This window comes from Diadema antillarum, unplaced genomic scaffold (genome assembly GCF_040938485.1).
Source record: "Diadema antillarum isolate AM-2024a unplaced genomic scaffold, OU_Dant_1.0 seq00000081_RagTag, whole genome shotgun sequence".
NCBI lineage: Eukaryota > Metazoa > Echinodermata > Echinoidea > Diadematoida > Diadematidae > Diadema > Diadema antillarum.
In genome coordinates, this window is record NW_027271174.1 from 458238 (window position 1) to 472055 (window position 13818).

The window sequence follows — 13818 nt, forward strand, 5'->3', positions numbered from 1 at the left end:
TAATCTTTCGTCTTGTCTGTCCTACCTTGCAGGGTTTACGGCCGATAGGTTCGGTGGTTTCAACTCGTCCTATGTGGTAGTCGTCGGTTGCGAGGTCTTGGTCTTTTTCCTAGTTCTGTTCTCGAGATGTAAAGTACAACAGTAATGTAGCATTAAAAAAGAAACATACACTCGTATGAACGTATAACGAAGAGAAGTTTTGAGAGGCTTGTAATTCAATACTGGTCATTTCCTGCGTTCTGTTTTTCGTTTTAACTGTTTTCTTCCTTTTTCGCACTTTACGGGTTTTTGCGATGTTATGTGAGTGTACATAGCACAGGCGAATGAATTTGACGACTACAACAAACGATGAAATAGTAAGATAACAGTGACAAAGTGATTTTTAATCTCTTCACAAATATACAAAATAATGTTCGACTTGCTTCCGGCATTCAACTAGCTGAAACCCTGTCAAACAGTGATAATGAGTACAAGAGCCCTGATGAAGTCATTATAAGCGTTCGGCAGGGTGGAAAGTGGAAGCTCCTTGGTAAGTGCTTGTAATTTCCGTCAATCATGTCTTTACTCTTGTTTTCAAGTAATCCCCTTTATCTCTCCTCTGTGTAACTATACTTGACCAACCTTGACCAGACGTTCCTGTCTCTAATATCCCGGAAGAATCCACTTTGTATTTTGTTATCCCACAGACCAATGTTTGTCATATCCGTCCTTTCCTGTCCCAATCTAAACTTCTCTATATCTTGGTTGATATCCCTCTGTCCCTCCGTGCTTATCATTAACAGTGTGTGTGCTTTTAAACTAGCTTGGTCAAACCACATCCCGGTTCTCCTAGCAACTACATTATTTGCATAATATTCAAGTAGAGCTTGAGCCAGTCAGGATTTATTTATTTTGTATTCTTTATTTGGTATACGTTTGTTTGTTGTTTGCCATTTTCTTCGTTGTTGTCATGTTTGAACATGTATATTATACATAACTATCTGAAGCGCCACGAGCACTGAAAGGTGCATGGACCTGTGCGCAATACAAGTAGCCACTATTCTTCTTCTTCTTCTTCTTCTTCTTCTTCTTCTTCTTATCATAATCATTATTGTTGTTGTTGTCATTATCATCACTTTATTAATGTATTAAAGATGAATATCTGCAATTACAGTGGACTCCCGTTATAACAAGTCCTCGGGACCTGCAGGCTTCTTTCGTTATATCGAAATTTCGTTATAACCGAAAAAATTATCGAGAAAAAAAAAATACAGGCGATAATGCTGCGGCCTGAATTTTTACTTCGTTGTAACCGGAATTTAGCTATAACTGTGTTCGTTATTAATGGAAATGCACTGCGGGCATATAGAAGGCATTCAGAGATGATATCAGATCTCACTTTGGTCACAATAGCTAGGTACTCTATCTGACCAAACTCAGATACTCTCCAATATCATACACCAATAGTGCAGAGCGCCATGTACGTCGAAGATGTGAAATTGTGCTGAAGCGTACTATTCATCTTGGAGATCTATCCAAATTTGGATTTCGAGAATAAATTCAACTTTCATCAATGAATTTCGGTCTCCCGACTCACTGTATCCGTGTTGGACTCCCTAAGATACGTCACACACTTCTCAAACAAGAGAAATAAAGATGGAAACGATCCCTTACACAACACTACTCACGATGCTCCTTAGCAGTGATATGTTTTTCAAGCTCCCGGATTGAACGGATAGGTGCATGTGGAGTGAGTCTCCCAACTCCATTGTTTTGTATACCTCGACCTTGGCTGAATATGACTTATTAGCCATATATTTGTTTTGGTCGCTATAAAGGGCATGACATCGATCTTGACGCCAGTTTTAACTTAAAAAAAAAGTGCATCGGAAATCTTGAAAACAATGCGATATACATATTTCAGTAATGAGCTCTGCAAGACTATATCACATTGGGTTGAATAATTGCGCAATATACGAGTCCATGTAGTTGTAACCCTTCTTCTGCCAAGGAGGGGGGGGGGGGGGTGAGGTGGCGCAACATCCCAATCTTAGCATTGAAGTATTAGCATTTTAACAGTTTCCACTGAGAACGGTAAGTACTAGGTGCTACAAAAAAACGTTTCTCACTTTTGATCTCTAATAATTCAAAAACTGTATATCAGATGACACTGACATTGATAATTATGAGCAATGGCTGAGTGGTGTACAATTTTGTTAAAGGTGATTTTAAAAAAATATAGCATAAATGAGTTCCATTCAATTCAAGATTTATTTTTAAGTTAGGTTTCAGATTTCGCTCAGTTTTCAACCCTCTGTACAAAATTTTAATTTTGCACAGAGGTCAATTAGTGTGTATTATGGAGTGTATTATGGAGTGTGTGGTTAACACCCTGACAATGGCCTGGATTGGAATGCTCTATTACATAATTATTCATGAGAAATTCCACTATCACAGCTAGTCTTTATTCATCCTGAAATGTAGTGTTTGCAAACACATTAAAACGTGTCCTTATTTTTTTTTCATGTGCATGCATTTTACCCTTTACCATAGAATTCAGACTAGCAGTGCCCAGGGCAATCCATCATGAATTATTAATAAAGCATTCCTGTGCCTTGGAGCATGAATCCAGAAGCCTAGTCAGCAGAGCTCTAAAAAGATGGTATTCGTGGTATTCATGTCTATTGTTCAGGGTCGTTGTAAGTACACACTCACATACACATCATTTGTATTGTGTAAAGTTCTATTTTGTACACAGGGTTCAAATTTGACTAAAAGCTGGAACTTAACTTAAAAATCAATCATGGATTTAACAAAACTGATTCATGCTCTCATATTCAAATCACCTCCAACTAAATTGTACACTATCCAGCTATTACCAATATCAGTGTTATCTGATGTATAGTTTTCGAACTATTAAGGATCAAAAGCAGTTTTTTCTCTTTTTTTTTTGGGGGGGGGGGTTGTTTTTTTGTTTTTGTCTCTTTTTTTTTTACACCTAGTACGTGCTTACCGAAATGTCGAGATTGAGTAAACCCATTCCAGGACCACACTCGCATTCTGGAAGGAAGGAATACATAATGTGTTGTGAAACCAACCACCATTACATTATTGTCAATAGTTCGCTAGTCGCGAATGCATAATGATGGTCATGCAAAATATTTTAGAAGCGGTATCTGCATATCAATCGCAGTGACCAGTAAGGGGATAATTCTTACGACATGAACAGAACATACGTGTTTCATGAGAACAGACCAATAAAACGAGGATCCCGTTGCCGGTGATTAGTTTATCAATTTAGAATATCGTGTTTGACATACGTGTATACGCAGACCTGCCAACACATCACATAATCAACACCATATACTTAAGGCGGTGAGTTGGCGCAGTTGGTAGTGCGTCTGCCTCACGATCACACGGCCCGGGATCGAACCCGAGTCTCGACTGAGCAATGTTGTGTGTAAGCATACCGTCCCCTCTAGCAAGAGGCAAAACGCTCTGTCCCTCGGATAAGGCATACATTGGAAGTCCCGTGTATGAGAGAGTAACAAATCATGCACGTAAAAGATTCCGCTTCATTCATTCATCGCAAAGATGCAGGGTGTTTAACCCGGTGAAGTGGTCCAACCTAAACATCCAACTGGACCCCATGGAAGACCAGTTTAACGTAGCTGAATATGGGCTATCCAGCCATCTCTCAGATGAAAATGAACAAACAAACAACAAACAATACCTAAAGCAAGATGAATTACTTGGCAGCCATCTTCTTGATAATTCTGAAAAGCGGTTTTCATAACTTTTTTGGGGGGTGGCATGATTAGATTGGAAAAGTCTTTGTGACGTTGAGTGTTAGGCTTTCATGGATATCATCATTAGAATTAGCTATAATATAAATCTTTCCAATACATGTGATAAACATCCTTTGAGACAAGTTCTGGTATCTTTTCCATAGATTACAGTAGATCGATTACAATTCTAGATGCTATATTAGCTGATATGACAAATTCGCCTGAGTGGAATGTAAAATATATGAATACATGAGATTTCGTACCATGGGTTCAATCCTCGAAGCCCTTCAGAACTCATTTTTAACCTTCACAAGGAAATGTAATGTCATATTTCGTTTGTCCACCATCTTGAATACCTTAAAAAAGCTTGACAATATCCTTTGCATCAAATTATATTTGTGTTGTCATACTACATGTACATGTATAAACAGAGCAATTGTATTTCATGAGGAAAAAAAATATATACCTGCTCTCTTGCCTGTTCACAATTTTTTTTTCAATAAATTTGCTGTTTCAGGATGTATAATGGAGGATGTATAATATAGTCAATCAAGACTGACAGAAATACATAAGCATAAATAGAGGTGACGTGTTATATGCTGAAGCTTGTGAGATGTATAGGCTCAAGGGCAATGGTATCAGGAGCTTGTTTACTACGGGAAGCAATGGCTACGCGTTTGACCAAGTGTATGGAACCTACGCAGTTTCTGCCCTTTACGGCATGGCGTGATGACGTCTTTGCAACCTCGTCTGTATAGGTTGCTTCAACCATTCTTGAACATTCTGTTGCACAAGGATATCCAACTTCTAAGTTCCAGATCCTTTCTTTTCACACCCTGACTTATTGTTAACCTATATGCATTAATTCTTAAAAATAGGGCACCTTGCTTGGGTCACACATTACAACTAACCATGAATTCTATACATTGACCTGCAACACTTGTGTTAACGCTGTTAAGAAACTTTATGTGGACAATTATGACAACTTTTCCTCCTAATTCGCTTGTTTATCAATAGCCCTCTTGTATCATGGTTATCTAGTTTAAATGGCGGCACTGAAAAACTACATTCCATGAGCAAAAGTCTGACTAATTTTCAACATGGAAATGTTTTTACTTACACAAATTTTCACCATTTGCAAGCAAATATACGTATATGGATTTTATATATTGTTAGTATTGCCTGCCACTTTAGCAGAAAACTTGAATGTCTTTAAACCCCGGAAGTTGCTTCAATAAGGATTCAGATTCAGGACTCCGAATCGTTGAATCACATAAAAACAATGTTTGGGAACGACAGTGCGAAATGAGGCCCAAATCTGGCTCTACTTAGTATCTCTCGCGATGAAATAGGCTTACGATCACCCATACGGAACCAAAATGTTATGCAGATGCACACTGGCTGTTAAAATTTGCGTAGCCATTGATCCTCTGGGAATAACGTAATAGAACTCGCGGTGTTGTGCACTCCTACTGTCTGTATTTGACGAAAAAGAATGAAGTCGGATACATGGGAATGCATGGAATTGTACGTAAATTTTGGCAGTGAAATAGTGGTCCGAGGATCAGCTTATGCCTTTTTAATGCCACTGACTCTGACCGGGATGCTGACTTTCACAACTCAAGTTTTACTGAAGACCACCAAGAGTGCTTTCTTTACCAGCTTGCCGAGGTAACATGACATGATTTGTAGCTATAGGAATAGAACCCTTCGCTTGAATAGCGTTATTGGTTCATGGACAGAATGTCTACCAGGGAAACATCTGCCTACTGTCAGCCAGCGCTTCTTGTCGCTGTGATGTTCATTAGATCGGCTTTTCAGATGGGTGTTATCAAGAGCGTCGGGGTCTTCCTCTCCAACATTCAGGCGAGTTTGGGCGAATCTGACACAGGCATCGGGGTGGCATTGGGCTTGTTTTCGGCCTGTATTTCCTCTCCAGGTAAGGTCTTCTAACATTCGCCCGTAAAGGGAGATTTGTGAATGTCATAATCATGGTGTAATAAGGAAAACTTATAGCTTATCAGAGGAAGGAACCTGATTAATGTCACAAGACATCATGGGAGAGAATAAGCCTCGCCTTCAAGCGCCTACCAACTATTGAACGATGCTTGGCACAATTTGCATCATGTTATCCTTGTCTGATAACTAAAAACTACCCTACAGTTACTACACAATAACGTGTATGTCTATTCATACATATTTCTGTTACACTCACTGCTAATGTATTGTGATCAGACAGCAGACATGTGACCCTTCTTCACAAAACTAACAAAAAGGTCGCCAGACGTGGATTTTTAGTTAAGGACAAATTCTGAAAAGCAGACTCTAAGCATTGAAATGATGTATAACTCAATTCAAATGAACTCCCCTAACCTACCTAAATGCTGGAAAGAAAGCACACACTCTGGAAAAGTGTGAACTGAGAAAAGAGGCTCTGAAGTATAGGGTCTACCAAGTCGCGCCAGCTTTGCCATGAAAGGGACAAAACACCGAATGTCAACCACCAGAGCAACGGCAATGAAGGGATTATCAAATTACGCTGAAATTGAGCATGTTCTAGTAACACATTCCGTCCATGATTAATGCAAACTTTCAACGCAGTAGCATTATCTTTTCAAAAGTAATTAGACTTGAAAGTGAAGAGTGTACAAAGGATTTCAAGAAATTGAAAAGGTCCTCTCATAAACCTACCTGAACTATCTACTCTCCCAGAAAAGGGGTTGTAGAAAACTGCGGAAACACACTTTCCCATTCGTTTTATGATTCCATACTAAAGAATAATTTTAAATAAAGAATAATTTAGAATAAAGATTCAGAAAAAAGTTCAGAAAATATGAAAAACTCAAGATTGACTTAGTTGACCCACTTCATCTGTTTTGTGTCCTCAGGTAAAATCAAGGGGTGTGACTTTTTGTTTGTTTTGAGATGCACGGTCATTATTATTATTATTATTATTATTATTATTATATATATATATATATATATATATATATATATACATGTATATTCTGCGTTGAAATACAACTGTAACATTATGGCTTTGGATAACATCAAACACTGAAAGAACTCCTTTTTTTACATTTTCAATTGAGAAAAAGCAGTTGTTATAAAAATGTTTTTATAAGAGTATTTTTACACGTAATATCGGCTTTTAATTACAATGCTCAGATTTTTCTCAGGTTACTACAGTATTTCTAATGTTTTAGGTACAAACTAGAATTACACGTCTTCATTTAGAGTCCTAAAGGTCTGTATAATTTTCAGTCTCAAGTATAGACCTATACATCTTGCAATTTCGTTTTTATGATTCCTTCTGACTGTCACCGTTTAGTTTGAGAGTAAGCCTCTACTACACCTATACCTACGTATGTGCATGAATTTCTTAACACGAGTACTCCATCTCTAGACTTGATCTGTCAGTGATCAGCCATGGTGAATAGTTTTGATGGCTACTATTGATCCTATGTTTCATTGATGAATATATACCTGTTGCTGAACAATTTGCTTATTTCCAAGCTCCTCTTGTGGGATATTTCTACGGCCGTCTCCCGTCATTCTCACGCCGCATGATGCTCATTGCTGGGCCGCTTCTATCCTCACTCGGGCTCGTCTTGGCTAGCTTGGCAGTAAACTACGTGCAGTTTTCAGCTAGCCTTGGACTCTCTGGTAAGATACTCTATGGTATTTGGAGTATGGAGGCACACAAACTGACACCTTTTCTTTGTTAAGTTTTTTTTTTCTCAGTCTCATTGTAAACGTTAACTGTATTTGTTAGGATTTCTAGAGAGATATAAAACATTTTGATTTTTCAAATGTGCTGCCAAAAGTGTGTTCTAGATTGTTGAATTTCACTTCTTCAAATTCCTCCCAGGTGTGGAAGGGGGGACATTAAATTTTTACCCCGTCTAAAGCCCATAATCACCTTCATAAACTTTGGAGTCAGTAACGACACACATGCGGGTCAAGCGGTGACAAAATCTACGACTGTGCCATTTATTTTTTTTAATTTCCTTTTTCTGAATTGCTTATTAATGAGGAAGACTCCACAGTGACAAATCATATCATATCATATACAATATCCTTATAAAATAAGTAATATGAAAATAATAAGCCTAGGTTTATAGGCCCTACATAATCAATATTATACATGATTTCATGTAAGTTCGAATTACTCATAACGTATTACTTATACTCAACTAAACTGACAGAATTACAGTAAAAGGTGACGGACATAGCCAGAATACAGATAACATTATACACTAGCACACAGTTGGCATTTTCCCCTCACATACTCAGTAGTCAAACGGCCTATGAACAGCTCCGTTTTAACATATACACCCGGCACATGGGTTAAAAGGTTGTTTTCCGTGCACTCACGCATGCCTATAGGCATTCATATACACTCCGCATTGCATAACGTAACACATACCATTCACGGAATAGTTCACGTGTGGAAGCGAGATAGGAAGCTGTGAAGCTTGTTTATTCGAGCAGGGAACAGTACCAATAGAGCAGAAAACAAAACATGGCATATGGAACACATGTTATACTCATGCATGCCCTGTTTGAATACATCCTTGCGTTTTCTGACATGCATATGCAACTAAAATCTCTTGTTGTCATTGTATCTCTTGTTGACTTTTATAGTATCTCATATCCATATGAATACACTTTCATTTATATTGTATGTGATATGTGATAAAGATAGATGTATTAATACATCTATCCGTATCACGTATCGATGAGCAAACTAATGAATCATCATGACTCCATTACACAGAGAATATCAATTGAGAAGGCCCACTAAATGCTTAATAGAGCTTGCTACTATGGCTGAAATGAAAATTCAAACTCTATCTCACTTGCCGTTTTGAAGAATGTCCTAACTTACGCGCTCAATTATGTATTATGCAAATTTATCCGAGCACTTTATTCACCATTCTTACTCAGCTGTGATATACATGTTCTGTCTAAACTTAAAACTTATGTACAAACATCAGAAATCGTACAAATACAATTTTGTGTAATTACTCATTTACTCTCAGTGATCTGGCTCTATACCGAGTGTCTCAAAAAAAGTGGAACGGTGGTTTCTCAGTATTTTGCGTTCTAAAAGTGATATATTTTTGACGTTATTAGAAAGAACATCTTCCGTAGAAGACAATGATACCAAAATTATTTAATTGGGTTCAGTACTTTTTATTATACGCCAATTTCTGTAAATGCACTCATTTTCAAATTTCGCCGGATTTTTGCGACTTATGAGATGATAATTTGGGTGCGCCACGCGTTCCATACGGTGAATTGTGTAAGCTCGTTGATCCACGTCAACAAAAGATACAGCTTTCACATTCAACGCACACACACACACACACTGTTTTTTCCTGGGCAGCGCCCAATGTGAAAGCTGTATCTTTTGTTGACATGGATCACCAAGCTTACATATTATTTGGCAGATGACATGAATGGCAAAAATTCTGCATTCCACAAAAAAAAAAATGATTTTTTTTTCTTTGCGAACATTTTCCACATACTGGGTCGTGATTTGCTCGTGATTTGTTCTCCAAAAAAAGAAAGGAAATGTCTTTAAAGCCTTGTGATATCCGCAAGATCTTCGCAAGACGTGCGCGATGTTCGCAAAATCTTCGTGAAACCCCAAACAGATCCCGAAACTTTGGTTAATGTCCTTCCGATCATTTTTCGATATAACCGCAAACTGTTCGCGTACCTTTTGAGACATTCTCACCAACGTTTACCACATGTTTTGGGGAAAATTCGAACCCTTGGTGTGTGATTTCTTTAAAGCTCTACGTTTTCTACAAATGAAAATCGTTGCCTACATCCAAGAGAAAAACACGGTACGGTAATAAAAATAAAACAAACAAAGAAAACGAAATGTTTGATATAAAAAAAAAAGATTCACAGAACTAGACACTTAACAAAGACTCTAAAGTACGCCAGAATTAAGTTTGAAACTGAAGACAATTGTGGGGAAGCCTGCAAAAAGTACAATAATTGTGGTGGTAGGTCCTCAGAAAAAAAAAATGTAGGGACACACACACAACAGAGAAGTTATGGTAAAGAAAAAATATGCAGGAAAGACAAAACTTCAATTTAAGCCAGCTACCAACTCTCCTTGGAAGCATTTCTACCAAGATAAAAAAAAAAAATCGTTGTTTGCATTTCCATCGCTTGTTTTTCATTGACGTAACTGGCTGTACTTTAACAATTGTACACACGTCATTCGCACATATTACGTCGTGAGATCTTCGCCCAAACAACGCAATGATTTTTTTTACCCCAACAGGGTATTTATTGCCTCCATAATTCAACATTTTATATCACACTATTCCAAAAGTGGAAAAAGAAAATACACTGAGCTTCAAAGGAAATTCTTGAGGTAAAAAAAAAAAAAACACTACGAACTATTTACACAATATACTTCATTTGCTTTGGTAAATTATAATGTGTTTTCTTAATATTCAAATCTTCCTCTATTCTTTTAAAAAATTTTCTTTCAAACAAATGTTGCAAATTAGTTTCACGACATTCTTTTCCGGTTTTATTTCTTAACAGTATATATCTATAAATACACCAAAAGGCAATTGTCAAAAACAAATCTAATTCAGTCTCCTTATGGGCTTTTAACAGATGCATTCCTGTTATCTCAAAATCAACATTATGTATAATTTTGATTATAACTGTTAGATACAAAAAGAAGAATATCTTATTTAATTTACACTCAATAAACGCATGTAGATTGTCTTCATCTACACCGCAATGCTCGCATTTTCCATCTCTTTTGATGTGTCATCTGTACAAATTCGTTTTAACTGATGGTAGATTGTATGAAATCTTAAAATCAAATTCTTTCAATTTGTTTTCTTTACAATAACATAAGTTTCTTTTGAATATATTCATCCAGTCAAATGATGAGTCGAATATCTTTTCCCAGTGTATACAACATCTGTTACTATCGGGACAATGTGTACACAACAGTTTGTAAAACTGTTTGGTTGAAACATCTTGAATTCTTCTTTTCTGCTTTCTTATTCCTATTCTTATTTTGGGAATTTCTAATGACCTATTATAAAACTTTATACATGATTCCGTATAATTGCTTATTCATGCTTTTGGGATAGCCTGGCGTTATACGGTATAATCAAAAATCAATGTTTGCTTACTTTTCTGCAGTGATGGTTTTCGGCCTCATTGTCTGAACACACTCGGAGAAAAATTTGTCCGAATATTGGATTTTGCCACTCGCGTCCTTCGCAATTTTTTTTTCTTTGCGGGTTCCGTAAAATCAGGCTTTTATTCAAATCTGGATATCCCAAAGTAAAAAATTGTGGTTTAGCATTCTATATGCCTCAATAGCCAACGGAACTTTGCTTTCTTTTCTTTTTTTGTCAAAACTCTATTGCTAGGTGTGGGCTTTTCATTCATGTTGATGTGCATACTGTTGGAACTCAGCGAGCAGGCAAGGACACACTTTGGTCTGTTTCTCAGCATAGGATCTACCGGTTTCGCCGCAGGTATGTCCGTCATCCCGCTGCTCGGAGAGTTCCTGATGAACGTGTACGGCTGGAGAGGCGCCATGTTGATCCTGGGTGGGCTAATGGGGAATCTCATTCCAATGATCGCTGCGATTCGTCCGAAGGTGCCTGCATCCTCTCGAAATGAGGCAAAGAAAGAGGAGACAGTTCCTTTATGTGGCGATGTTTCAGAGGAAACATTAATCAATGACAATGCATTGTGTGAATTAGACGGCAGAGGCTCTCAAGGCCTCTTCAGAGTTTCCTCAAAGAGAGATCCACACACAGCAGCTGAAAATGAAGTGCTACTCGAACGCTCTGATGATACGTCAGGTGATCAACGCCGAGGGAGACCGTCAGACGTTGGAGACTCTTGGTTTGACCCTGCGAACAAGCTTCAACCGAGAAACAGCAATCCCGTACAGACTGAAAGTACTTGGACAATGGTTAGAAATGCTTTAAGAAATTCAGAATTTTACAGGAATCCATCATTAACTCTATTCCTAGCAGCTATGGCACCATTTGGTATGGCTTATGGAGCATGGCATGCTTTCCTTATACCTCGCGCCATTGAAAGTGGAATGACAATTTATTTTGCAATCCTGGTCACCGTCTGTGTAGCTGTTGCGAACATCACGAGTCGCATTGTCATTGCACTTCTCACAGAGAAAACTTCTAAACTTCATGAAATCCACCTGTGTCTTACCTTGCTGAGTGCCCTCACAGTACTTTGTGACGTCCTCATCTTCAGGTCGGCTGCCATATACGTAACATCAGTCTTGTCTTCATTCACCATGGCCGGTCGCGGGTTAATGGTTGCCATAATAATACGCCATCTGGTATCGCCTGGCTCTCACTCCATCGCTTTGGGTTTTGGGGAGTTTCAGGTTGGAGTAGGGGCGTTTGCCGGTACTTACCTTTCAGGTAACTTTCATAATTTTCTGTGTTACTAATTTACCAATTTTGTTGATTTGGGGGCACGTTTTTAAGTGAATAGTCTTAGCTTGTGACTTCTTGATGTGATTTCATGGTGGTTTCTCCTGACATTGACTGAAGACGCATCGTACTTGTTCGGGACCAATACTATTACGGGCTTTTTAACGAAACACTTATAAGAAAACAAGAACAACAGAAACAACCAAAGCTCAAGGCGAATTTCTTTTCAAGTGAGATGGATCTCAAACATATTTTCAGTTCATAAATCTCTGTATTAGATTTATTTATGTGTCGGTATTAATTTCCTTCATATACTCAAAAATTCCAGTCAAACTTCATCCTTTGCTGATAAATAAAATGCCATACAATCTGCACGTGCCTGTATGGCGTATGCAATAAACAATATACCTTATCGGACTGTTGCGTTACTAATTCAAATGGTGATTCTAGCTTGTTTAGCCTGGAAATATTGTATGATTTGAAAGAGCTTGTACTTACATAGCCTTTTGTCAAGGCCCTCTCGCTGAATAATGGTGAAGAGAGCCGAGCCGAGCGCGAATCCGAGCGCTGTCGCGAGAGGGCCTTGACAAAAGGCCAGTACTTACACTCCATACAAACATGTAGAATAAACCTTACGGTTAGCTGTTCTACAGTTGCAGATTCACGGGGAGTTAAAAAAAAATGACTATGATTATCTTGATATTTTGAAAGGATTAGGCGATTAGAAGCGAAATACAACCGGCGTATCGTTAATGTTACCGCTTGCAGGAACGTAAAGGCCATCCAAATCGTTTGTAGCTCCCAGATCGCTTTACCCACTATTTCTTTTGTTTTTTGATCGTTTTACACTGCAGATGACCAGTCAAGCTTTACATCCAATATTTCCTTGCCTGGTAGTAGGTATAGAAGTTACAGAATTCTTGAAAAAAATATACGAACAGTTCCTTCCATTTTATTAGGTCTATGTACAAGAGGAGAGATATAAAAGAACAAAATGTTCATATTTGTGTTCATGTCCGTCTTTCTTTTCATTTTACCTCTTATTCTTTCGTCTTAATCTTTCTTTTCTTGCAGGGTTTGCGGCTGATAGGTTCGCTGGTTTCAACTCTTCCTTTATGATGGTCGTCGGTTTCGAGGTCTTGGTCTTTTTTCTAGTCCTGTTTTCACGATGTTATAAAGCATAACTACAATTGTAGGAGCCGTTCCATGCATTTGTTTCATTTGCGCCATCTAGTGTTGAACATAGGAAAAGTCACATGTATGTTGGTTGTTAGGGAGAGAGGAGAGGTGAGGCGCCAGGGTAAGAAAAGAGCTTCAGAGGTGAAGTGAAGACTGCTGTTAGAGATAGGCAGGAAAAGGGTCATGAAGAGCAGAAGGTAGAGAACCAGAGGTAGGGGTGGAAACCTACAAGTTTCCTTTAACCTCTCATTGCTTACGTTGTTTTCTTTGCTCATATTGTGTGATATTTGCCACTTGGTTTGGATCAAAATAAAAGGAAGGGAATTGTTCATTTGACCGCCAGATGAGATCCAAATCTGTGATTACTATCACTGCGTGTGTCGCATGTGAGTACGACAATC

The 13818-nt window shown here is 38.1% G+C and overlaps 1 protein-coding gene across 1 annotated transcript; it reads left to right on the forward strand.

Moving 5' to 3' along the window:
* The first annotated feature begins 5510 nt into the window (after positions 1–5510).
* Positions 5511–13325, forward strand: LOC139726206 (monocarboxylate transporter 7-like). Its single transcript, XM_071637275.1, has 5 exons — positions 5511–5706; positions 7284–7433; positions 11195–11427; positions 11534–11748; positions 13313–13325. Exons 1-5 carry the CDS (start codon positions 5511–5513, stop codon positions 13323–13325), a joined length of 807 nt encoding a protein of 268 aa, XP_071493376.1.
* The last annotated feature ends 493 nt before the right edge of the window (positions 13326–13818 follow it).

Coding starts and splice junctions, on each gene's coding strand:
- LOC139726206 (XM_071637275.1), top strand. CDS start 5,511: ATGTCTACCAGGGAAACATCTGCCTACTGTCAGCCAGCGCTTCTTGTC. Junction 5,707..7,283: donor GGCCTGTATTTCCTCTCCAG/GTAAGGTCTTCT, acceptor CTTATTTCCAAG/CTCCTCTTGTGGGATATTTC. Junction 11,428..11,533: donor TCGCTGCGATTCGTCCGAAG/GTGCCTGCATCC, acceptor TGTGTGAATTAG/ACGGCAGAGGCTCTCAAGGC.